General features: G+C 38.8%; 1 protein-coding gene across 4 annotated transcripts in view; it reads right to left on the reverse strand.

The window, feature by feature from the left end:
* Positions 1-3,837: 3,837 nt before the first annotated feature.
* The window catches only part of cntn5 (contactin 5), a 116,616-nt gene continuing 95,129 nt past the window's right edge, over positions 3,838-25,324 (reverse strand). For 2 of the 4 annotated variants that reach the window (XM_042219692.1, XM_042219690.1), the window contains 12 exons: positions 22,066-22,193; positions 21,510-21,685; positions 19,976-20,096; positions 17,215-17,373; positions 14,271-14,420; positions 13,516-13,586; positions 6,803-7,037; positions 6,609-6,718; positions 6,314-6,500; positions 6,038-6,150; positions 5,219-5,387; positions 3,838-4,753 (listed from right to left, as the gene is read on the reverse strand). In XM_042219692.1, coding sequence (XP_042075626.1) covers positions 4,650-4,753; positions 5,219-5,387; positions 6,038-6,150; positions 6,314-6,500; positions 6,609-6,718; positions 6,803-7,037; positions 13,516-13,586; positions 14,271-14,420; positions 17,215-17,373; positions 19,976-20,096; positions 21,510-21,685; positions 22,066-22,193 — 1,723 coding nt within the window. In that variant the 3' untranslated portion in view covers positions 3,838-4,649. Of the gene's footprint in view, positions 4,754-5,218; positions 5,388-6,037; positions 6,151-6,313; positions 6,501-6,608; positions 6,719-6,802; positions 7,038-13,515; positions 13,587-14,270; positions 14,421-17,214; positions 17,374-19,975; positions 20,097-21,497; positions 21,686-22,065; positions 22,194-25,324 lie in introns of all 4 variants that reach the window. The other 2 variants (XM_042219691.1, XM_042219689.1) reach the window with 1 other exon arrangement.

Genomic DNA, 25,324 nt, shown 5'->3' on the forward strand with positions numbered 1-25,324 from the left:
AATTCCTATCAGTCCTAACCTCTGCCCGATGTTACTTTTTAATGTGAAATTTTAATGACAGTGTGCCATACAGAGTTACAGACAACTTTAGATATGAGCAAATTGAAAACAGAACCACAATCTTATTAAGATACTTTAAGGTCAACAAAACTGTGTAGCTGAATATATTTATTCAGGGTGCTTGAACCAAGCTTCAAACTGGTCCTGAAAAACTTGCACAAAACTCCTCATGAACACTATTACCCTTAGACCATTGCAACAATGCATGTGTCATGGATTACTCTTATAGATAATTCATTGTGTTTGTTATTGCTTCCCTTAGAAACAGATATTATGAAATTGGTGACCCCCTGACCTTCATGCATGTGTCACCTTTGGGTCAAATTTAGTCTACTTTTATATATTCAGCTATCTGCACAGTGCAATTGTGAAAGTAACTGCTAACTGGGTAGATTATAAGGTCTTGGCAGAGGTCTAAACTAAGCTGACTGCTTTCTTGCTTGACCTTTAAATCTTCCTATACAGACTGCTCCTTCCTTATCCCCAGATTTACACATCCATCCCATTATATTTCCTCACACAATGGGTCTTGAGAAAAGTAGCTCGGATCTCCAAAACTGAATCACCACTGTCTCCAATCTGCAGGGATTTGGCTGAATTCCAAGATCTGTATAAACAAATCACCATATGTGACTCTTACTTCCTGAAAGGAAATACACCTGCAGGCAAAAATCTAGGAAATGTTGATTTTTTTCTCTGTTGAGCAGCATGAGACATCATATTTGGAAACTATTTGCAGGCAGACATCATGTGATTTAGCAAGCGCCAGACATTTTCCCATATCTCATTACTATATTTCAGTGGTAAATGTTTAGAGTAGAAACAGAGGAAAAACACAAAGTGTGAAGAACAAGAAGAAAGTTTAATCAACCAGATTTGTCATCTCGCTTCTTAGATTTACTCTTAAATGTGTCTCCCTAATGAGGCCTCACTGCGGGGCCCTTTTGCTTTAATTTCTTATGAGTGAGGATTCACAGTATATCAGATTAACTGGCGTATTTCAAGAAGTTCCCCTTTAATAGTACACCATCTGCCAGCACACAGGCAGGGTTTAGTTCTGAAGAGGGTATACTTTATACACTACACTTGTTTTTGAATTCTGAATTGAACAACACTTGTTCAAATATCTTAACAACATTACTTAACCTGGAGACTTAACCGGCAAACCAAGTGACATTAATTTACAGCTAATAGGAAGGATAACAATCTGAAAATAAATTATGATGCAAGAAAAAAATAGGAAAACAATTTTATGTCATGTAAAGGTCAAAAATATTGCACATACTGTGCATTTTGGTTTCCTCAGAATAAATGGTCAAGAAGATGATTTTAGAGGACAAAAGACATCGTGTTTGATGATTAGTGGACTGATGCAATACAATGCTTTCTGTTGACTCTCACTACAAAGCGCTTCCTTTAATCCTTCTGTTCACATTCTTCCCTAATTCTCATTCTCTGCCATTCCTGTCACTGCCGGGGGGGGCCAATAGGCTGAAAATCCAAACATCACAGAAACCTCGAATAACAAATTCAAATTAGCTTGCAGAATCAGAAGTCCCAAAAGTAATATTTTTACATTTAAATACCAAAACATACAGCGTGACCTGTAAAGCAGACTCAACAGCTAATAAATGATTTATATATACAATTTTATATTACATCAGATTTATATCACATATAAGCCTGTAAAAACATACTACTGTAAAAATAACCAAATATTTCCTTCAATTTAGTAGCATCTGCTAATTGTCCTAAAAGAAGATTCAGAAAACAAACATATTCCCATGATAAATCTGTCCAAAACTGTATGATTTAAGACCTTTTTTTTAAGTGAAAAAACATGGAAGTGCATGTGAAAATCTCTTACTGTATGATATTACAGTTTACCTCTTACTGTAGCGGCTGCATCTGTTGGAGGACCCTTCTTTGCAGTTCTTCTCTGGCAATTTCAGGACGAGTGTTAAACTGTGACCTGCCTCAAAAGCAAAGTCACAGGGATCGCTCAGTTCTAAATCACAAAGCGATTCCCTGAACAACAACGCTGCAAAGACAATTTAATACTTGACTCTAAGTTTTAGAAAGTGGAAGGACAGTAGGGAATGCATGAAGCGGCAGTATGAAGATATTGGCTGGTTGTTTTTTGAAAGGCTATTTTTGACACAGCAGAGTCACCCTCCTTGTGTGCATGATGCAAGTGTCAGAGAAAGCTAACTCAGAATGACAAGGGGACAACCTTTACACGTGGCATGCTAGCTTCAAATCATCCAATCTGTTTTGAAATTTAAATTCCAAAAGTATTGTTTTCGGAGCAAGGTTGCTCCGCTTTCGGTTTGACATTTTAGTCGGTGTGCGGCTAACCCAATCAAAACCAGTGTAGTGTGACTCCTTTAGTCACACTACAGACAGGTAGGCCAGGTTATAGACACGTTAGAAAAATGTACCTAAGGTAATATTTTTATGTCTATTTCTATGGCCAAGTCATTAAAAATATTCAAATACTACAGTAATAGCAGCTTATTTTTAACATACAAAATGTAACTACAAGTAGTGTCATCAAAAACAGCAAAAATATTGTTTTTTTAATCTCAAGCAATATGCATTAAACCCAATACCATTGAATATACTGTAGATTACTAAAAAGCACAGTATATCCTGCACACATCCACATGCATGCACACACACACTGACATTAACCTAGGGGGAGTTCATGTTTTAATTGCTGACACTATAGCTTCTGGCTCTCTGAACCAAATGGGTCCCCTTGCTGGATACATAATCCATTATCATAAATCAGATGCGCCAACACAGTCAGGTGCTGCATGAATAATTAAAGGTTGGTACATTAGCACTTGTGTGGAGGCATGTGTTTGAGCCGACATCATTGAACAGGCTAAAAGCACCACAAAACCCCTCCATTGACATTAAACAGCTTAATGCTTAGCACTACAGACAGAAATGATGTACAAGTTAGAAAGAGGAGACCACTCTCACCATCCTCCCCTTTTGAACGTAACCAAAACAGAGAAGTCCGAAAGAAGAGTACCTATGGGATAGACACTGCTCGGAGCAGTGTTCGTCCTCTGTTCTGCTGTGTGGTCGTATCTCTTGTGGTTGAGCCAGCACCCTTGTCTGAACCTGCGCGGGTGAGCCAGGTTACTCTGACTCTGTAATAGAGTCCACAGAGCTAGAGGCAGAGGAAGCAAAAGGTCGGTTCAGGCAAGAAGGCTTTAGGACTATAGATCTCCATACTAACATTAATTACACTTGAGGCAAATTCATTTGGATTTCTGCCCTGTAAGATAAGCTTTTACTGCAGACAAGGCAAGAGAGAAGCCCAGGAGGAAGGAGAGATACTCTTGATGCTGTCCTATTTGGCTCTGCAGAGTGTCTTTTATCACACAAAGTTTTGCGGCCTCTAATGCCACGCATGTGAAATTTAATCTACCCATATCTTACATGACACATGGCCAAGACTCCTTAAAATGCAAACCTGTGTGATAGCTCAGCAAGATTCTATATGATTTGAGTTTTAGTTTAAATATGTGAATGAATGGCCTGTTGTCCTGATGGAAGCAGTCATCAGAAGATGAGCACCTGATGTTGTAGTCCGTCTGCTTCAATGTTTGACCTTTTGTGTCATTTTTGTGTTCAGAGATGGTTTTCTGGATACCTTGGGTGTAGCTACTGGATATTAGAGTTATTTCACGGACACACACGCACACACACCTATACGAACAGACATTCTTTTCTGAAAGTCAGAAATTCCAAAAACAATCATTTAAAAAATATACATCACATTTATTTGTACTGACACCAGGAGTCCGTACAGAGCTATCTTTGTCTATTAATGTGTTTGGGCACAGCATGTACCCAAACCACTGTTTCCTACTTCCATACATCCAACAGTTAACAAACTGTATCACCAAGCATTGCTTAATTGCTACCAAAAAACAGAGTTTGACATAGCTGACACACACCACTGTTTTTCTCTAAAGGTAACACAATGTACAAAAAGCAAGTCTGGAAATAGTAAGATTCTTGGTTCCATAAAAAAAACTTTTTTCTCCTCAATGTGTGAATAAGAAAACAATGCACTTATCTCTACTGAGCCTCTGCTGCATTGCTTGTTAGGCAGCCAAGGGGTAAATTGATGCAGATAAGTAATGAAAAGAAACAGGTCGGCTGATCCCTGTATTACTACCACAGCAGCTTTCAAGGAATTGTTCATGCTCTGTAGAGCCCCGGAGCTGTAGGAGCCGTCTGGAAGTAGTTAGATGCCAGTCATTGAGAGGAACACATAATGTTAAATTAAGTGATTAAACAAATCCTTCCACATAATGTATACTACAGTACAACACTATTGTGATGTTGGAAAGAATGGCGCAACTCAAATGTCCGGGGCCTCAAAGAAAACTGAATTGAAAAGGAGGGACTCTGAAGAGCTGCATGTGAACTGGCAGAATCAAACCCCTTCAGCACACCTCAGGCCCTTTGAGATGGGTAAGGCCGAAGCAAGCAGGCAGTCAGAGAGAAAAAGGGAGCAGAAGACTGGTGGCTCCCTTCATGAAAGTGAGGACACCACCGTGGCCTCACCAGGAAGCTGAAGGCACCAGAAGAACCAGGAGGATTGCAGTCCATGTTAGGCTCCGTGGCAGGCAGTGCACTGAGCACTGGTTGCTTTTTGCTCGGACACCTAAGGAAAGCAAGTGGATGAGAGGAGAGTCAATACAAAGATGAATTCTTTTTTTAATGCTAAATTATGTATTCAATATAGTGGTATATATATCGGGAGTGTGTAGCTGCATGGAAATAATCTTTTTTCTGAAGGGTGGAAAATGAGTGGTGGAATATAGAGACAAAGAGGAAAACTGCAACTGCCTTTAAAATCTGGCTGGTCACACGTAACACTGCAAAGTTTCGGTTCATTCTGTTGCTTAGAAGTTAATTGGCTGTGCAGGAGTAGGAAGGTTTGTGTGGGCGAGGTAATTAAAACAGTATTAGCCAAAGAAAACTTGGCTCGCTGAACAGCTGTGGTGACTAAATTAAGGGCAGGACATAAGATTGCTACAAAGAGAAAACAGCTTGTGCATAGAAATTGGATTTCAGAGGTCATGTAATGTGAGTGAGAAGAGAGGCAACTAAGCAGCTTCCAGCTTACCAGAGGAAGTGACAAGTCGAACTTGGGAGCTGAAGGCTCCCTCTCCCCCTTCACTGAGCGCCCGCACCTCGATGACATAAGTGCCTCCCTCTGGCAGTGAGAGCATGGTTGAAGGGTTAATGGTTCTTGTCACCTGGTTGTGGCCTCTGCCCTCCTGTTTCAGTAACACCTGCATTACATATGCACATTGAAGGTTTACTTCACTTTTTTTTTTTCCGTATATCACACTAAAAGTGCATTCAGACCCCTATGAAAGAAAAAAATGGTCAAATAAGCTAAGTGTATTTGCAGATATATTCTTATTTGTTACAAGACTAGGTCAGTAGAAATGCTGCAAGCTATTCTTTATGAGAAAGTAGTAGTTTGAATGTAAACCCTGCTGAAGGTAATGGTAATACCCATTGCATTTCTATAGTTGTGTATCATAGGTCATTTTTCAGTCTTTTCGAGAGGTATCATTTCTCTAAGATACAGTCGGGGAAATAATTATTTGATCCTAATAATTATTCAACTTTTATGTAATGTGTTTTTGTTTTCGTTGATATCCCGTCTCTCTCCATTAAAATGAAACGCCCATAAACATTAAAGACTGTTTATTTCTTTGCAAGTTAGCAAACATACGCATTCAGCAGGGGATCAAATAATTATTTGCCACAGTGTATAAACTATAAACACGGCTACTCATGTGGAGACGAGGAGAGTTTGAGATCAATCTTTAGCAAAATCGTGGATAGGATACTTTGTTTGGGAACTTTTCCTCCCTGCATTAACAATTTACCAGATTTTATGTAACTGAACAATATAAGGATGGATCATTACCATGTACCCGATGACATCAGACTCATTGTCTTTTGCCTTCACGGGGTCCCAGCTTAAGGACACGTTGTTGCCCTCCTGAAGCCAGTGAAGGTTGGCTGGTGGCTGAGCAGGAGCTATGGATATAACACAACACCCAAAGTCCAAATTTAAAAAGACTTTAAAAGAGAGCTTCAGCCAACTAGGTCAATTACTACACTTTCTACAGGCAAGCAAACTTAACAAGTAGCCTGTATTCCATATATAGTATTATGAGATTAGTGTCAGTGCTGTACTCACGGGGTTTCCTGGTCTTGGCTGTGACAGCAGTACTGCCAGGACCTTGGCCAATGCTGTTGAAGCCTTTTACTGTAATGGCATACACACTGTTCCCCTCTAATCCTGTCAAGACCATCGATGTCTCATTTTTTACAGTTTGTTGTTTTTTTCCTGACTCCTCCAGCTCCATGTCCTTCCAGTAGCTGACCTGTTAATAGAAATTAAGGACAGAACAATGCAAGAAGGAGAACGTTTTACAAAATGTCACACACCACAAGTGTGCAAAGAAACAATCACAGACATAATTTATACAAACCTCATATCCTCTTGGTTTTCCAGGACCAGGCGTGGGCGATTTCCAAGTCACTCTAATTTCTGAGGAAGAAATGCCGTAAGCTTTCACATCAGACGGCGCTTCCCTTGGCTCTGTAAAACAACAGTGAAGATCTAATGGAGAAAACAACTCCTCCTCTGTCTTTAAAATTCATACAACCATGAATATTAACTTACCCCCCTCAGCAGAGTGGATGATGACAACTTTGCTAAATGGCCCATCTCCCTTATTGTTGTAGACACCAACCTTCACTTCAAAGGGGGTAAGAGGAGGGAAGGTCTCGTCCCTGTATTTGTACATCGTAGAGTCTGCGGAAGTCACCATCTTCTCCTTCCACCCTCGTGTCCCGTTGGCACGAAATGCAACAATATACCCAAAACCCTCACCATTTTGGAACTCCTCAGATACAGGCTGAAAACACAGAAAGAGGAGACTCAATCACCATGGAATGTATTTCACTGGTATAAGAATACAAAAGCAGCTCAGCAGCACTTAAACTCTTTGACTGAAAGTGCATCATTTTCACAATTTCCAATTTGGACAGCTTCATCAGTGAAAGCAAGGATCTCATTGAATGAAAAAAGAAGTTTCTCCTCTGCGGTAATCCCGTTTAACCAGCTTTCAATTTCCTACCCATTTACTGCAACTGTCTGCCAGTATTAATAAAGATGCAGTCAGTCTTGAGCAATGGAAACAAATCATATCTGGCTCAGTTGTGCCCATTATGTAGCTATTTATCTTTCCATGTCTGACAGGAGGATTTTGGGGACATGGGTTTCCAGTGATTATCTGTGGTTTTCCTATAGTGGTGAAACTGGGAAGTGTCTTCCACAGCTGCTCTGTACTTAATCAAATCAAGTGCCAATTTATTAAGTGAGCTAGAATCTAATTAAAATATGAGCAGCAGGGATTAAATCTTTGGCTAAATTTAATAAATGACAAACACCTGTATACCTGTTTTTGGCAAGTATGCTGCATTTGCTGTAATGTGTTGATTTGCATAAGCTTCAGAGTGATACAGTCCCCTGAAGGCATCACCCGCATTAGCTATCTAGTCTGTAGGGGGATTGCGCGGGAATAGAGATGTAGTTCACATTTCATTCGACAATGACCAATCACCGTGACTGCCTAATTACAGGGATGATCAGTGGAAATGAATTAGCTTCCATCAAAATTATTCTCACGGCTGGCAGATTTGAAAGAGATGCCAAGGAACACAGGTCTTTACAAAACAGCGTGAACAAATTAGCTAGTTAAGTTCAGAAAGACTTTGGGATGTGAGATAGTCACAGATAAGCGTGGACACAGTTTGAACTGAGGTAAGTCTTAAGGCTCAGTGATGGGGACTATGGAGGCATCACTAATGGTCCTCCCTTTGGCTACAAGTGTAAAAGCAGTCTCTCGCAGTCGCCTCTAAAGAGATGGCTGAATGAAGCTGCAGAGACTGTTTAGTCATTCATCCTGCTTAATAACCCTGCCCACCATGGCTGTCCAGGCTCTGACAACTTTCCACAGATGATTGGAAAGGCGGAACTGCCATGCGCTCACATGCCCTGACTGCCAAAAAGGGCTAACATTCCTGCTCCGTCTCCTCTAATATCCATCTCCATTGATCACTGACAGAGTCTTGATTTATTTCCAAAAGCATTTAGCAGAAGCAAGAACAAATAGGGTAGAGCTAAAACTACTTAAAATGCCAAGAACCAGAAGGAGGCTACTGTATCAAAGTGAAGTGTCTCAGCATTGTGCTGTGATTCTCTCGAAAACTGACACACTTCCTGATGGGTGACCAATTCTTGTACCTCAAAATTGGCAGAGAGACAATATAATTCTTGAAGAAGCACTTAAATTTTTCACTGTTGTAGGCTCGCTACTTCACAAGTGACTTGATCTGACTGGAGAAAATGTCTGAATGAAAACAAATGAGGAGACTGAATAATGTTCGCTCTCACTTTTATGCTGAGCCACTCGTGGAAGAACCTAATTCTTCAGATCATGGATGTGTGTGAACGAAAGTCACAGCTATAAACCTTATGAGGAGAATCGTGAGCAAGAAATTGTTGTTTGTAATTATTTAAATTCACGCATGACTCATAAGGGCTCTTTATTAGGCTTTTGTGTCATACCAAGCATCAATCGTTATTTTATGAGCTTTATGTGTCCCTCAACATGGGGCGCTATGTTATTTATAAGATGGATGTCATTGTGCTATACTAGCCAAGCTAATGACACACTTGAGTTATAAATAGGAAATGGTCTACCACCAAACAGCATCCCATCTGGAATGGACATTATCCCCCATAATGTGCCATGGAGGTGCACATCTCCTGATGTGAAGGTTATCTTCCCAGTGGCAGTTGGGCTCCCATACTTAATAACTACAAGAATAACTGTCAGTTGCCTCTACATCTGTTCACTGGTCCCCTGTTAATGTATCCTTCAGCTGATCTCAATTGCAAATTCTCAGCTCTGCTCATAGCAATTCAGTAGCTGCATTGGCCTGAATCTGGCTGAGAGCCAGGCTGTCCACTTGGAAATGGTTCATACTAATATCCCGCTTACTTGTTGTGAAACTTATTATATTTTCTACAACTACTGTAGCTTGAGATTACAAACAGATTTTCATAAACACCTCTGGATTTAGAGAGAACGACGCTAAGAGTCAAGGTTAATCTTTACTGCGCCTCTCTGGTGGGACCAAATTTTAAATTCAGTACATCTTAATCACTTGCCAGACTGATGTAGCTCTGTGTAGTAAACGGCCCAGCTGGCCGTCTTTGAACCGTGTCAGCAATTTTTGCAATTATTACCAAGTTGCGCCCTCTAACTTTAAGATCCGTGATGTTTAAGCAAATTTCTCAAGGCTAAATTAGAACCCTGTTTAAAATGCAATGAGCTATGATCTTGAGCCACTCCTTGGCCACTGTTAATAATAAGCTTGTAATAAACATGGTAATATTGCCACAGCTCCCAACACATCATCTATACATGTTGAAATGCAGAGCCATTTATAACCACAATCTGCACATGTGCTGGAAATGACTGTAGACAGATGTTTAGTCTGTTATCTCGTGTATGTTCTGCCTTTGTACAACAGCCAGTTCAACGGTTGGTCCTGAGGAAAACTGTTCTGTCCCAGTGGGCCAATGACTTTCCATATCTGAGTATAAATTCAATGAAAGTCAGAGAAAATCATCCAGTATATCACAGCAGATGGGTCTCCCACGTCTCTGTGTCTAAATGGAAAAAGGTCACTTTGCCCTAATGATGAATGTTCACCTGAGCCCCTCACAGCTCACATGGCATCCTATGTGATATACCCCCCTAGGAAAGGCAAGGGAGATAATGTGCATCTCCCTTGCCTTTCCTAACAAAAGGGTCAATGCTGCCTTGGAGTTCAGTGCATCACCACCTGGGTTATTTTATCTTTGTTTCTACAGCTGAGGAACTTTCCAGTATGTAGTGCAAACTGTCGTGTTTGTTGGAAATGACAGCTGCAGTAAGTTACAGCAACAAAGAAGTAGAGAAATTCTTTTCAATCAGCAACACACCGAGGGCCCAAGCTTCAAGAACTTTTGAGTTTAGGGTGTAAAAGCGCACTTTGGTCTGCTTTTGACCACCTACACCTGACACAGCTGATGAGAAAGAATTCTGTAGTGCTACAGCTTATGTCACGGTAGTATAGTTAAATGTGGTTTACCTCTTTGTTTCTGGTGTTCAATAAAAAAAAATAGATAATCTTACAGTTATGTCTTCTCTATGCAACAGTGCACAATTGTATTTGGTTTGCAAATCAGTCCCACTATCGTGCCACATGTAGAATGGAAGTAGAAATAAAAGTGTATTCTTATATAAAAAATATATAACTTAGGGTTATCAAAATTCATTTTCTAGTTTTTAGGAAATTGTTTTACATTTTTTCCAAAACATCGCTGCAATCAAGCATACAGACTATGCACACCTGGACTGTAATTAGAACTGCACACCTCCAGGTGTTACTGTGGCCAGACATGTTCAGAAGAAGATGGAGTGTGCAGCTGTTTTCCCTGGTTGCTCGGTGTTGTGAATGGAGACACAAGGGGGAAACTGACATGAATGGTTTGTTTTGAGGAAATTATCAGGGGAGAAATAATTTCTAACGGATCTACATGTTTTTCAACAGATTTCAATGTGCGAACCGTAACAATCTGTCAAGAACACGGCCGATTACTTACAGTAGAATAATTAATCAAAATGAAAAGGTTGGTGAACATAAAAAAACAGGTTTGGGTATTTTGCAACAGTCAGGTGTTTGATTAATAACTTTTGGAGTGAATGCCTGTATTTGTGGCTTGACACTGGGAAACACTGCTTGTTAGAAACTTTATAACGTGTACACACAGAAGGTGTAGTGGGCCAATAAAAGCAACAATGCCATGATAAGAAACTGTATGTGTTATTTTTGTGATGTGCTGAAAGTGGACAGATGAACAATGAATAAATAATTCAGGTTTCAAGAGCTTTGTATTTCACAAAAGGAAACAATAAAAACTTATGTGAACTCGACACTTGCGCTCTCAGTAGGTAAGCCTTGATTGTGGGTAAAACACACTCATGTTTGACACCATTCTGTCACGGTCCTGGGCCTGTGGCCCAGTGTTTTGATTCTATATTATTGTTTATTGGGCTGTTTTCCTTTTGGTTCTTGGCTTATGACTACTGGTGTTTTGGTTTCTGTTCTATATTTCTTAGCTTGTGTATTCCTTTGCCTCCTGTCTCTCCTGATGTTCTCTTGTGTATTTTGGTTCTAGCTTTCCAGTTTAGGTTTTCTGTTTGGTTTTGCTTTGGTCAGCAATAAAGCTGCCTTCAAGTTCACGTTTTGCCTCCGTGAGTCCTGCATTTTGGGTCCAATTCCTGCCTGCCACACAGCACACCATGACACATTCTCGGTAGTTGGCCACTCTACCAACTCATTATTGAGTTGTCTCCTTTCACTTTGGGGCACATGAAGTCACAAACAGCTAGAACTGAAGAAGCAACCTCAGTGTTTTCAAGTTCATCCTTCAACTTATGCCTACATGTAAATAGAGCCCTGCTGTTTATGAACTATGGCCTTTGCACATTGTCTAAAGACATTTTAATTTTGGAAGTTTTAAGTGAGTAGAAAATGTCTAATGAGGTATATTTGTGCACTACATAATTTTCTCTGATACCTACAGTACTGTGATAAAGCTGAGTCACCCCTCATCTTGTTACCATTTTTCTTCCAAGAAGCCAGACTTTCTTGTAAAGTTAAGTTGTTTTTACTTTCAAAGTTTTCCTTTGGACATTGGCTGCTTTTTCCATCATTTTTTGGCCTAGTCCTTGTATCTGAACATTTTAAGAGGAATGTTTCCCTTTCTTGGTTAAGCACTTAACACTGACCTATGTTGTGTTTTATGACCTTATATATTCAAGCACAGAAAAGTCACCTGAATCGAAAGATGAACCAGTTCTGTGTCTAGACATTCCGTAGCAAAAACAACATATCCGTGTATGTTAGCACATTTCCAATTTTTCCAATGAAAATATAAAGAAATGAGAGTTGACTCTCCACTTTTGCACAGTGCTGTATCCCAAACTTGGGTCTTACAAAAGGAAATGTAAAACCTTGTATTAGCAGGATAGTGTAATCACAGGTACTATTAATTTGTTCTATACAAGAGTCACAACTTCTCTAAGATCTCGTTTTATTTTTTCAAGCTGCTGAAACTTTTGTCTATGTGTTAATTAGATCTCACGCTGATGGTTCTGGGAATAGCATGACAATCAAATGCAAGTCCCTAAAAACACACCGAGCGTTACTGCAGCTAGTCATCGCATCTCACCTCAAGTGAATGCAACTGACTGGAAACGAATGCAATCATCTGTGTATCGTGAAACCATCAGACCATTTCCTTCAAGCTTAGAACCACAAGGACTACCGTCATCCATCAACCATGCTTTATCCTCCTTAATAATGTCTGACAAGTATTCCCAGGAAGTGAAGTTTTTTAGGATGAGCAGCACATGCAGCTCATGTGACGGCAACATCTACATGATTATTAGATGATATGCATTTTTTTCCTTTTTAGTAGTCACTGTTAAACAGTGAATAAAGTCAGAAATGTACTTAGTGATGTTTACAATAAACCTTCTTGCAGTGGGCTCGTTTTTACTCTCGGATTACATTACTGATTCTCATCATGCTGTTTCAGACGCGTCTAGGCGATGATAAATTTCCTTACACAGAGTCCCATTATCACATTTTTAATCCTAGTGAGTAATACTTCCTCAAGTTAAATGATGAATATTTACAGGCTATAGATGTCTTCTTATGTTTACTCATGTAAATGATCCTAAAAATAATCATCATGATGTGCCTTTATGCATGTGGGTTTCCACTACCAGAGGCACTGCTTTGTTCTACAGGGTCACAAGAGAAAACGAGAGGCACTATTTTATGAATCCAGAGAATAAAAGTAATCGGAGATAAGATAATAAAAATGGTATTAGTATTTCTAAATCCTTTTGGGGTAACATTTATTATCAGGGTAACTTTGACTTGCACTGATTATTGCAGTCATTATTCCTTGTTCTTCTATCTTCAATCTGGCCTCAAGACATTGACAAGCTTTTTATAAGATTCTGTAAAAACAGGAGTATGTTTATATATTTAGCATCTTGAATTTCAAAGAAGAATCCTTCTATATGTTATTTATGTGCTATTTCTGCTTATGATTATACGGTCTCAGAGGAATTCCAATGTTTGGATCTTGTGCTCGTGAGAAGTATTATTTTTAAATTAAGGGATTTGCCTTTAACACATTTAATTCAACGGGTTTTTTTTTGCACATTGTCAAACTTGAATGAAATTGGACAGAAAACCTACCTCCCACGAGATGACCAGTTCATGTCTGCGCCCATTTCCTCCACTAACGTTTGATGGTGCCACTGATGGGACTGTGGAAAACAGAGAGGTTAACACTGACTACAAAATCTCCTTTTTTAAAACTATAGTCAAAGCATCAGAAAACAGCTAAAAAAAAAAAAAAACTACCTTATTTGGTGGCTGTGCCTTCACTGAAACATCTGTCAATCAAAGTGAGAGCTATTGTAGGTTTCCAGTGCTGTGTTTTGAACTGGAACCTATTTGTTGACATTTAGATCACGTATTGTAACTTTGGGATGGATTACCACAACTGTGCGTAGATACAGCTATTAGTCTGTTAATTACGCTGAAGAGATGGGACAGATTAAATAAGCCACTTTGAAATGACCACTGACCTTTATAATTATTGCATTTTGTAGACGGAAAATGAGCAGTTAGTGAAGCAGCACAGTGAATTTTTGCTCACCGTAAATGCTATATTTTGCTGTGTTGTTGCCTTGGGGCTTTAAAAGCCTGGCTGCTTTTACAGAAACACTAGACTTGTTGAAATTCACATTCATAAGCAGCTTACTTTCAACGTCCTCCCCAATTAAAATAGAGTACATAAACAGTGGGAATACAACATGGTTCTGAAGTGGCATATGGGGGCAACAGCTAAGCTCTCTAACAGCAATAAGTTATCAACTGGATTTTGAATTGACTATAATAAATATAATTGTGCTCTTACAGCTGATGTCTGTCAAAATCTGTATTACCTGCTTCTTTAGTTCTAACTCCTCTCGAAGGTGCACTAGGATCTCCGGTCCCAATTGCATTGGTGGCCACCACTCTAAATTCATATTCCACCCAGGGGTTGAGCTCCACAGCCATGGCTGACTCCATGTCTCCTGTCACTGGCTCTGGGTCTGCACACAAGAGTATTTCCTGTGCGTTTATTTATTCAGAACAACGTTGCAGTTATAGCACTTCAGTTTTCCTTATGTACAGTATATAATAGGTAAGTACCCTAAGTGCCAGCTTAGCGCTTTAGAGGTGTTTGCGGAAAGCACATTGAATAAATCAGTAAGGTATCATATGCATTTTCTAAAATCCTCTCCAAAGAATAGTATAGCATGCAATAAACAGAAATAAAATGTAACCAGGAGAGGCCAGAGGTTTTTTTTATGGCCAAACAATCAAAGGTTTTGACTTCAATCATGCAACTAAGTAAGTGTTTCACTGTGAAAAGCCACTGAAACAGGCAAGAAGTGGAACAGATCTGGAAGAGCAACACAGCCTGGATTGTGGCCTACAAAATTTTTTTTTACAAAGTCTGTTGACATAGTCTACATATGAAAACATACTGTGCATAACATTTCTTAAATCTAATCCTGTCAAACTGTAGAATGACATAAAAAAGGGTCACAATTTATGCCTGTATGCAAAATGTCAGTGTTGGGAGATTTTAACCTGCCTTTCAGTTAAAAACTAGTGTGAACTGAGCCAACAAAAGATTCCTTTGTTCTTATGGACTGTACAACTTCTTTATCATCCTCACAGATTCACTGTGACTTGTTATATTTTCACAACAGGTGGTGATGTTACACAATTTGCTTTAAAGGTGATATATGGCATTTTGACGCATGAACAACAGCTTAAAACGTTACAGAGTGAAGGCGATTTCAACCATTTTTTGCAGTTTCAGCAGAACAAACCAATGCAATTAAATTACATCCTCAGACTAAAGGAAAAAAAATCTGATTTTATGAATGTATTTAGAATAGAATTACAAGGAGATAATGCAACTAATCTAGTTGCTTCAGCACTGCCATAATCAAGCGTTGTCAATATTGATCCTGCAATAACAAACAAACATTGACTGAAAGCATATCCATGTCACAAATGAACCAGAGGTCTCTAAAGCAGTGGAGCTTACACTCTTATCATTCACAGCGGCTCACAATGAGATCACTCTGTCAAGCAGGCTGCTCTCCAAACATGAGCTGATAACTCTGTTTGTAAGGAGCAGGAGCTAAAAACCCAATCCCCTTCACGCTAATCTTAACAAGTTCAACACTGACAATATATCAGAGAGACCTAATTGTGCTTTATCAAATTAAATGTAGTTGAACAGACATGATGTGAGAGGAGGGTATACAAAGTATGATTTATATATCTGTGGGGATGAATCATTATCACACCTTAAACTCTGCTATAATTATCACACGCCATATTAAGATGGATTACACACGACGCTTAGCAAGCCTTCATTCTTTAATGCTAAGTGATAGTAATTGATGGCTATTCCATGTAGTTACAGAAGAAAAGGATTTCTTTCTAAGCACTGAAAGTGCGTTTTTTACTAAATGAACATAGATCGGTTTTATAATTCAAGCCCAAAAGGTTAATTTCCTACTTACTGCTGACACGACACTGACTAAAATTCACACCAGTGACATTTGATATGTGCTCAAATTACTTTCTGCTGAGCACCTCTGAACAATAGCCGAATTCAACTAGAAAATGACAGAAAACTGTGTTTCATGTTCTTTATTAAGACCGACTAGCTGTCGCACTACAGCACCAGCCTCAAAGACTGAAACAAACGGGCGCATCAGCCACATCTCCTCCTTCGCTTAGTGTCTGCAGGAAGATGAAGTGACTCTTGCTCAACACGCACAAGGCAAGGAGCAAAATGAAATTACCCTTTTGAGAACAGTGGTATGAGTGCAAGAGGGAAGGGTAATATGTTGTATTAGTTAATAAGTGTTCTTATTTAAACTTGTACTACTGTACTACTACTTGGTAAGACAGTATTTTTTTTTAAAGCCATAAGCATTGTCGGGATATGACAGTGCTATTTTGTTGGAAACTGCAGTTTCAAAAATAGTCAATTCCAACAGAGTCTCATTTTAACTTTACTGGAAAAAATAAGCATGTTTAAAACTTGACATAAATGATCCCCATAGTTAATTTTAGCCTAAGACAACTTCATAGATATCGACTTTTAACATATCTTCTTGTGATTTGTTTAATTGTACTACTATACACGACAAGAGCATTTTTAAAGCCTTCTAAAATTAAAAAATTAAATATTTAATATTACAGTTAGTTAAAAATGCACTTGCTAACCAGGTTATCTAGAAACAAATTCACCAACTTCCAAGGTGCAAGGAGAAAAGCACTAAGCCTGAAGAGATAAAACTTGAACACAGACAGTAAGCAGTCATACACAGTCGTAGAGGTAAGTTCAGCTGCATATTCATGACTCACATGGACAAGCAGATGAACTAGAACTAAAATAAACTCAGACTGCACTGGAGTGACTTCATACTCTGTTAGGCATAGCCTTCATTCAAACACTTGAATGAATGAAACAGTGAATACGATCAATTTGCTTCTTATTTATCCTATCGTATCCTATTCCTACTGTTAAAAATCTCACACGTAGAAGGCAATGTTTACATGGGCATCAGAGAGCACTGTTTTCATAGTTTTTTCTATAGCAACTGTTTAAAACGAGGAATTCAAACTTTTAATATAAGTAAGAGAAGATTGCCAAAGAAAATTGTATTTGTTTCTCTTGAAAACAGTAACCTTGATCAGGTTGGATTGATTCTCTATCTTGCTATAGAACTTTGGGCAGGATTACGACCTTTGTATATATCCTCACATTAACCTCCCAGATCTACAGGCTGCAATTTGCTCCTTATTGATTACCTGTTTTGACAGTTTGCCAACCTAATGAAAATGGGCTTCGGGCCTGTATATTATAAGTGCTGATAGGGCTGTGGTTGTCGACGCCACGTGTCCACGACAGAGTGGCTGTGGTGTCTGTGATCTCCTCCACTATCACCACTCCAGGTGGTCCGGGGGGGCCTGGTGGAAGAAAAAGGAGACACAGATAAAACATGTTTGAAAGTTTAAAAGAAAAAAACGCTTCTGAAATGGCCACGCAAAAAAGGAAAAAACCAAACAATCATCAATCTTTGCTGCTGTTTGAATCAATTTTTAAGCTGGCCCATTGTGATGTTTTCATTATGGGCTGTTACAATTAGATACACTAATGGATGCAACTGCGGAAGCATTAGGAGGGAAATGCAGCTGTGCGTGTATGGTGACAAAACCAGCTCCCTGTTGTAATCTTTACACAAACAGACACCAGACAAGAACACAACATACTAAACTGACTAAAGTGAAGCAGGATGCAGGTTGACACAGATTCATTGCCAAGGATTTGATGATGATTAAGGGATAGCGACGCTTCCTTTTTTGGATTTTTGGAGGGAATTGCCAGTTCTGCTCAGCGTGACTGGACGGCAGGCCTTCCTCTGTTTTAATACAGCTGAACATATGTTTACCTAAGTCTTCAGAGGTAAACGTATACTGCAGCTAAAGCAAACATCTAAGGACTCTAGAGGGAACAGCTGTAAATGAAAAAGCAGACAGGTGGCGCGCTCAGTGAAAATCAATCTACTGTGTCCCCCCAAAAGTGCCCATGAGAAAGCTACACTGCAAGGGCCATTTCTTTGCACTGTGGGATCCAAATAATTACTGTCATAGGCGTCTATCTGGAATGTTTTGCCAGTGTTTGGGCAGTGAATGAGTTGATTTCTATTAGCTACAGCTAGTTAGCAGCTTAAGCTTTGACAGGTAGGAGACAACTTACTGTTTATTTTATGTCCTTTCTTATTAATAGTACATGGTATTTAAATGTTGTATCTGCAGATGATGCAGATGCTTAAAATAACAATTTGAATTGTAGATGTTTTGTATCTTGGAAACAAAGATATTTTCATTATATATAAAAAAAACTGAAGTCTGCATGCAAATAACTGCATCAACTCAAAATTAATGTGAACGATACATGCTAGCCATTGCCAGTGATAAATACCATCCTTTCTGCAGATGTGCAGTTGACAAGACAAATATCCACCTATAATGATGTCCGGGGGATGCATTCGTGCTTCTCTACCATGTTTTATATTTTTTGTTATTAACTAATGCATTTGTTTTGTTTTGTCAGCTGTAATGAAAACATATTAAACTGTGGCTCATAACTAGAGGTGCATATTAAATTGCATACTTTACATACTCTGCTAATAATAGCACAGATAATAATTCATTTCTAGGGAGCTGTGTTGCAAATCCCCCCACCGTTTTTCATCCCAAGTTACCTGTCTGATTGCTCACCACAGGTTTTCTAATAAAAGTGAAAAATCCACAATGTCAAATGAAAAAAAAGAAGTAAAATAACGACAAACAAAACTATTTTTGTTGTACTGGGTTTTAGTGGAGTTTCTGTTCATAGTTCCTCTCCCTTAAAGAGTAACTTTCTTTCAACCTATCTCCCCTCTGATTGGCTGGCTGTCAAAAATGTCACACAACTGGCATGGGTTATTGCTATAAGCCTGAGATGACCATATTAATGCCACAGCATCCCTACTCAGTGACATCTTTACATATAAGAGTAGTAATAATTTTTTTTAGCTGAAGGTTAAAAAGATGACTTCATTACTTGAAATTATGACTATTAAATATGAGCATCAACCATTGTAATTGTTATATATGAGAGAAAATGAAACACATTCGAGGTTTATTTTAAACCCCAACACTAACAGTTTGAGTCTACCTGCACAACAGTATTCCAGTGTCACTCACCAACCACTGATATTAAAGTATTGCCCGATTATAACACAGACAATCAACAGGCAAAGCTTAACTTGACATAGATTTGCTTTCATTATAAATATTCCTGCCATCTCCCATGAAAACTCCCCAGGCAATGAGGCTTAAATAGTGTCACTCATAAAATGATGATTAGCCTGACAATGCGTTAATGTGTCATTACAACAGTCAAAAAAAACAAAAAGCCCAGAACTTGCATGGGCAATTTTCAGCAACAATCAAAAAATAACCAACGCATTTGATCACTAGACATTTCAGTCAATCTATTTAACAGCACATAGCAAACCTGTTCATGCAGATGCAACATCTGCTGAGGACATTCACCATGATAATGTAAAATTAGTAGAAATGATCAAAAAGGGGCAATAATGTGGAAGTAGTCTTGGCGCAATTGTCCCCAGCAGGAGCAAATCTCTAATGATCACTGTAATTAACCAACTTCCCAGATGAGCTGCACTTGTAACAAATTGGGCTAATTTAATAGATTCCAAGAAATTGTTAACATTATTTCAGAGAATTACTAATAGCTTTAAAGCACTGGCTCACTAAATTTGAAAGTCTGTCTTGGGCCCACATGTGCCCATATGTTCACCGAGATAGTTTTTCATTATGTCAATGTTCCTGTTCACCTAAAAGCTAGCCAAGTGGCACAGTGAGTTGGACTAAATTCTCCAAGAGTGTGCAATACGGTAATTCTGTACTGCAGTTGTGGATTAGTTCAAGAGAAGCAGTAAGTCGCCACCAATAAAGAGCGCGCAAGACGTCACAGTGTACTGCCAGATAACAAGCTTACCTCGCACAAGAAGTTCTGCCTCTGCAAATACAGTGTCAGCGCTGGTCTGGGCTCTGCACCCGTATTTCCCAGCATGCTTCAACAAAATGTTCCTAATCATCAGATCCACTGTTGAAGACTGCTGCAATTGGGAAAGGAAAGCATTAAAAAGTTAGGTATTAGGCAAGCCTAAATGTGCTCGACACAAAAAGTGTGATTCCTTTACATCTTGTAGAGGCTCATGTGGCTTGAAAAATTCCTGTTTAATTCAGGTGCTTGCTTGGTGCTACATTCTTCAGCTACCCGTATTTTCTCTCTGCTGAAATGAGAAATGCCTAAGGCAAGACTGGGAATAATTCAAAGTCTACAGGCAGCTGTTTAGCAGGAAACCTGATTAAAATTACAAACCATGCATCAGCCAGGCTTCTGTTGTGCCTGTAAAGAATTGTCACTGCAAATACTTCCTCCCTAGAGGACAGGTTGTAGCAGAGGACATATCAGGGCAGATGTGATTTTAACATCCTCTGTTGATAAAGGAATAGTGACATAAACAGGACTCCCTGCTAGTAGCTTGCTGATTTGTTTTCAACTTTAACATTTTATGGTTGGTCACAATTATGGTGACCAATTATTTTTTTGCAGAGAGGGAAAAAGCACCTCTGAAAAAACACAAAACTAAATTAACTTGTATAAAAATGTTGCACCTTGAGGCAGAAAATTATATATTGATCTATTGATCATCAATTGATCTGCTGGTCCTAAACAAACAAGTGAAACATAGAGGTCAGAAGCGGTCCAGCAAAAATAACAAAGATAAATATGAAGAAGGTGAAAAGACAAGGTTAGTGAAACAGTCCTGTAGCTGAGGGAAGCCAAAGGTTACATTTCTTTCTGTGTATATTCTGCTTTTGCTGGTACATCGCATATAAAGGATCATTGATCCTGTATACCCTGGTCAATTCTAGAGGATAAAAGTCAAAGAGGAGATACTGTGCTATATTAACTCTAGATGGGAATAACTACCGTGTACTTGTTGTGAGCAGAATCTTAGACTTTGCCATAACCAAGCCAAGCTTGTCAGCTTTGAAGAAAAGCTGACAATAGCCTTACCTCTCATACTAAATCACTGGTGACCCTGATAAACCTTCAAAACTGAGCCAGTATGAGTCAGTGTCTCATTTTCACAGTTCACAGGTGAAATTCAAAACAAAAGGACTGTCTTTGATATGCATAAATGGGTTATTTATTGACTTGCTTTGATGATAACACAAGGGTGTCTGACCTTTGGCGGACCTGATTCTTTTTCAGGTGTAACAAGTGTTCGGTTCAATAAGAATACTAGTAGGAAAATTAACTTAAACAGGTTGGTTGACAGGCTCAATGAATGTGGAAAAATTAAAATTAAACAAAAGGGAAAAAAGCCTTCTGTTTACACAGAACATATGGATATTTATGCAGATAATTAGATAGACAGAGATAAATAGTTAGATAGGAACAAAAGCAAATGTGTTAAAATTGCTGTTAATAGTACTATTGCTCTTACTCGGGCTCTTACTGTTTGGATGTATTCAAAGTGGCCACCGTCATACTGAAAGTTGATTGGTTTCTGGTTGAAGAACCACTGGAAAGCCACATCCAGTGACGTGTCATGTGTCGCCTTGCAGCTCAGCACCACACTCTCCCCGACAGTCACCTCCACTCTGCTCGGGCTAAGCACCACACGCATGGCCTCTGAAAGCACAAAGCTGCTGCACTGTCACCTCAGGCTAACGGAAGGCAGTGCATTTAGCTGTGACATCAGAGGCAGAGCAATCACGGGAACCCAAGCCTAACCTGGGCAAAAACACTCACCTTTGTCAGATAAATATCCTGGTTAGCTCTGTTCTAAACTGTGCGCAGTGCAGCTATGAGACATACTATTACACTGCTAGAGTGTGTCCTTGTAATATGATTCTTGAATGTGAGAGGCCTTCTTCACGGCTGAGCAAGCACAATAAATTCCCTGGCACCCGAGCAAAGGTGGGGAGGAAAAAATGACATTGGGGACTGTTTACTGGTGGCCGACTTGTGCTAATTTGGCAGAAAATAAAGGCCTTCAGGGCATCACTTACCTTTTACCCACAGTATGGCAGTCATCTCTGCCGAGCCCAACTGATTCTCTGCCCGGCACACATAGTTCCCCTCATCCGCTCGGCTGGAGTTAACAATTTTCAGAGTGTTGTTCCGTAACAGCATAATCCTATAAGAAAGGACACAAAAATCAATACTGGTATGAGAAACAAATTCACATTCAAACAACAAGTTCAAGCATGAGGTTATATGTTTTGGGGTTGTTCGGGTTACAAGAATAGTAACATTCACTATCGGTAAGAGCATATGCAATCTCATGAGATATGCTTGAAATACTAACAACTATATCTACATCTTAAAGTTGTTTATGTAACTCGATTTCAACAAACTATGAAAATAAACACATGAAATAAAGATTAATCATAGTAAAAATGTGAAAATGAATTTGATTTTTTGATACCACTAAATAGCTCCACCATGCACAGGATTAAAGGGAAATGCTTTTAAAGATAATGAGGACAAGGTTTTGATGTCAAGAACAGAGAAAGTTATTTCTCTGACTTTCAATTCCACTACAATGCTTTGCTATATTTAATCTTTAAAAGAACACAATCAGCTGCAATTTATTCTAATTGCAGAATAATTTAAAAGTCACTGATGAAACATTTCAGTACAAAATCTGCAGAGAACACTACACAAAGCAAAATAATAAGAATAGATGACAAGATTCTTTGTTAGGTATACATAAATAGTGCATTCATCTTACAGACTGCTCATGGTAGCGCCAGAGAAACCTTAAATGTTCATTTAATGTATCTAAAGCAAAAACTGTCAAATGCAGATGTACATGTCACCAAGCTGCCCTCCTTAAATACACACCGGAGACACAAAAAGAAACAGCCACAATCCCACAGCTTTCCCGTCTCCAGTTGAAAGACAATAGTAATTAGGTTTTAACATTTCTCTCTGAGTTGTAAATAACAGCTGGAAAATGCATTGGTTGACATAAGATAGCTGTGGCTGTAACTATATACAAAAAGCCTGAGAGCAGGTGTGTGAGCAGATGGCTATAGAGCAGGATTCATGTTAAAGTATGGCATTGTGACCATGTTGTGATCATGTCACGCTGCTCTCTAGGGCAAACAGATTCCTTTGTGATGTTTATGTTATGTCTAATTTTAAACGGGGAGGTGGTTAATACTTTGAAATTATTGTTAGTTTTGTTTTTTTCAAATTCTTGCCTTTGAGGCAAGATATATAAAAGTGTATGAACTCGCACCAATTGGCAACTGAGGTGCATCCACGTACTTTTTCTTTTTAATTAGAAAATTAATTTCACTCGTCAAAAATAACAAGGGGGTGTGAGGTTTTCCGGTCTTTTGCCGTAATTTAATTCACATTATTTGGCATTCACATTTACAACACTGAGCACTTTCATTATGGGCAAGGTGATTAAAATTGGCAAGGGGATCTTCACGAGGGCGTGACTAAAAAATCTTGCCACACATACACAATTCTGTGGCAATCTGCAGCCAGGAGACATTTTTCAAATTAGCGTAAAAAAATTTACATCTGACAAGGACACTGAGGCAGAAAGGACAAGATAGGGAACGCTGGGTAAACAGAATATGTGATGTAAACATAAGAAGATCACAGCTAAACTATAGGATTTGAAAACTTCATCTAAAGAAAGATCTCTGAAGTGAAATAAAACAGATTGCAACAATATACTAATTCACATATGAAATTAGTAACCTATTTAAATTATTTGTGGAAAACATTTTGCAATAATAAAAAAATGGTGAAATTATGCTCTTCCTGATTGGCTCTCAAACAAAGTGTTTGTAGATTTCAAATGAGTCTGCCATGTGCTTTCAAACTAATAGGATTAATACTTTCTATTTAAGAGACAAAAGCCCTGAACATTAGTGGAAATCCATGTTAATTACAAACCTTCATTAAGTCAGCACAGCTGTCAATGCCAGATAAACGTGACGCTCGATTCCTCCCGGTCTTTCATGAATAGGACGTCTCTACACCCATAAACTCTTTACTATTGGAAATGGCAGAAAATCCTTACAGGAGTCACTCTGACCAAGACCTGCAAACGCATATCTCCTCGTCTCTATTTTGGATTTTTCAGATAGAAATCGTCCTCTCACAAGATTGATCTCCATTTGAACAGCACCTCCCACAAACACACAATTACCTGCTTAACCTACTATAGCGACCTTAAGTTGCAATGCATAAGATGTCAAATTGTAATTAGATCTGAGTCTGCGATTATCAAAACGCTGAATATGTTAAGAGAAAATCTATATGTAAATGTGAAACACTGATTGTAGAGCTTATAAAGAAAAAAAAACAACAACACCTCACAAATATAAAGATCGCACTTTATAGTGAATTATATATTACTAGGAGGGGAGAGATTAGCAATTTCAGACAGTTTATTTGAAGTTAGATATTAAACAAGATTAAGGTTGTGTTGTGATATGAAAAACATCTGCAAAGGTTTGACAAAAACCTTAGCGCCATTAATCACGACCCATCCATCAGTTGCAAGAAAAATGTCAAAAAGAACCCTATGAAGACTATTTTAAATTGAATCGAAAATGAAATAAATAGCACAAACTTCCACTAACCTCTGAAACGGTCCTGATAAACTAATCCCTGAATATTCTTCCACCTGTTAGAGAAAGGAAGATTTGTCCCTGCCTGTTTGAAGGAGCCACATACTGAGGATCTGATTATCAACTGGCTGTCCTTGCTGTGAGGCTGTTCAACAGACTGCTGAATCTTGGCCGATAAACAAAGGTTCCATTCTCTCACTCAAAACTTGAGATGCTCAGCCATGACTGATAATTTCAGCGGCGTCGCTCAGTTTGATTGATAGACCCGCGCCTTGCTCAGCCCCCTCTAGGTGCAATGGAGAGATGTTTCTCATAAAAGATGATGCATCAAACTGCATGTGAATTCCAAATGCAATTGTGTGGTCTAAATTGTCAGCATCCTTGAGAAGGAGGTGGGGTTGAGTATGAGTCTCCAGAGCTTTGCCAGTACCTAAGGTGTTTTATTTTAGCAGTGACACTTTATTTCAGTTACAGTAATGAAACTGTGATGTGTTACAACAAGACATGTAGACAATTCCTCAAGGGCCTGAGCTCCAATGATAACAGTGGAATTTATGCCATAAAACTAGGATGAATAACAATATAAAGATATCGAGGGAGACAAACTTTTCATGACTTCATACATATTTTACAGAGCAATTAACTTTCTCTCATAATATTTTATTCT

Source organism: Haplochromis burtoni, unplaced genomic scaffold (assembly GCF_018398535.1).
Source record: "Haplochromis burtoni strain Fernald_Lab_line unplaced genomic scaffold, NCSU_Asbu1 Contig_36, whole genome shotgun sequence".
Classification (NCBI taxonomy): Eukaryota; Metazoa; Chordata; class Actinopteri; order Cichliformes; family Cichlidae; genus Haplochromis; species Haplochromis burtoni.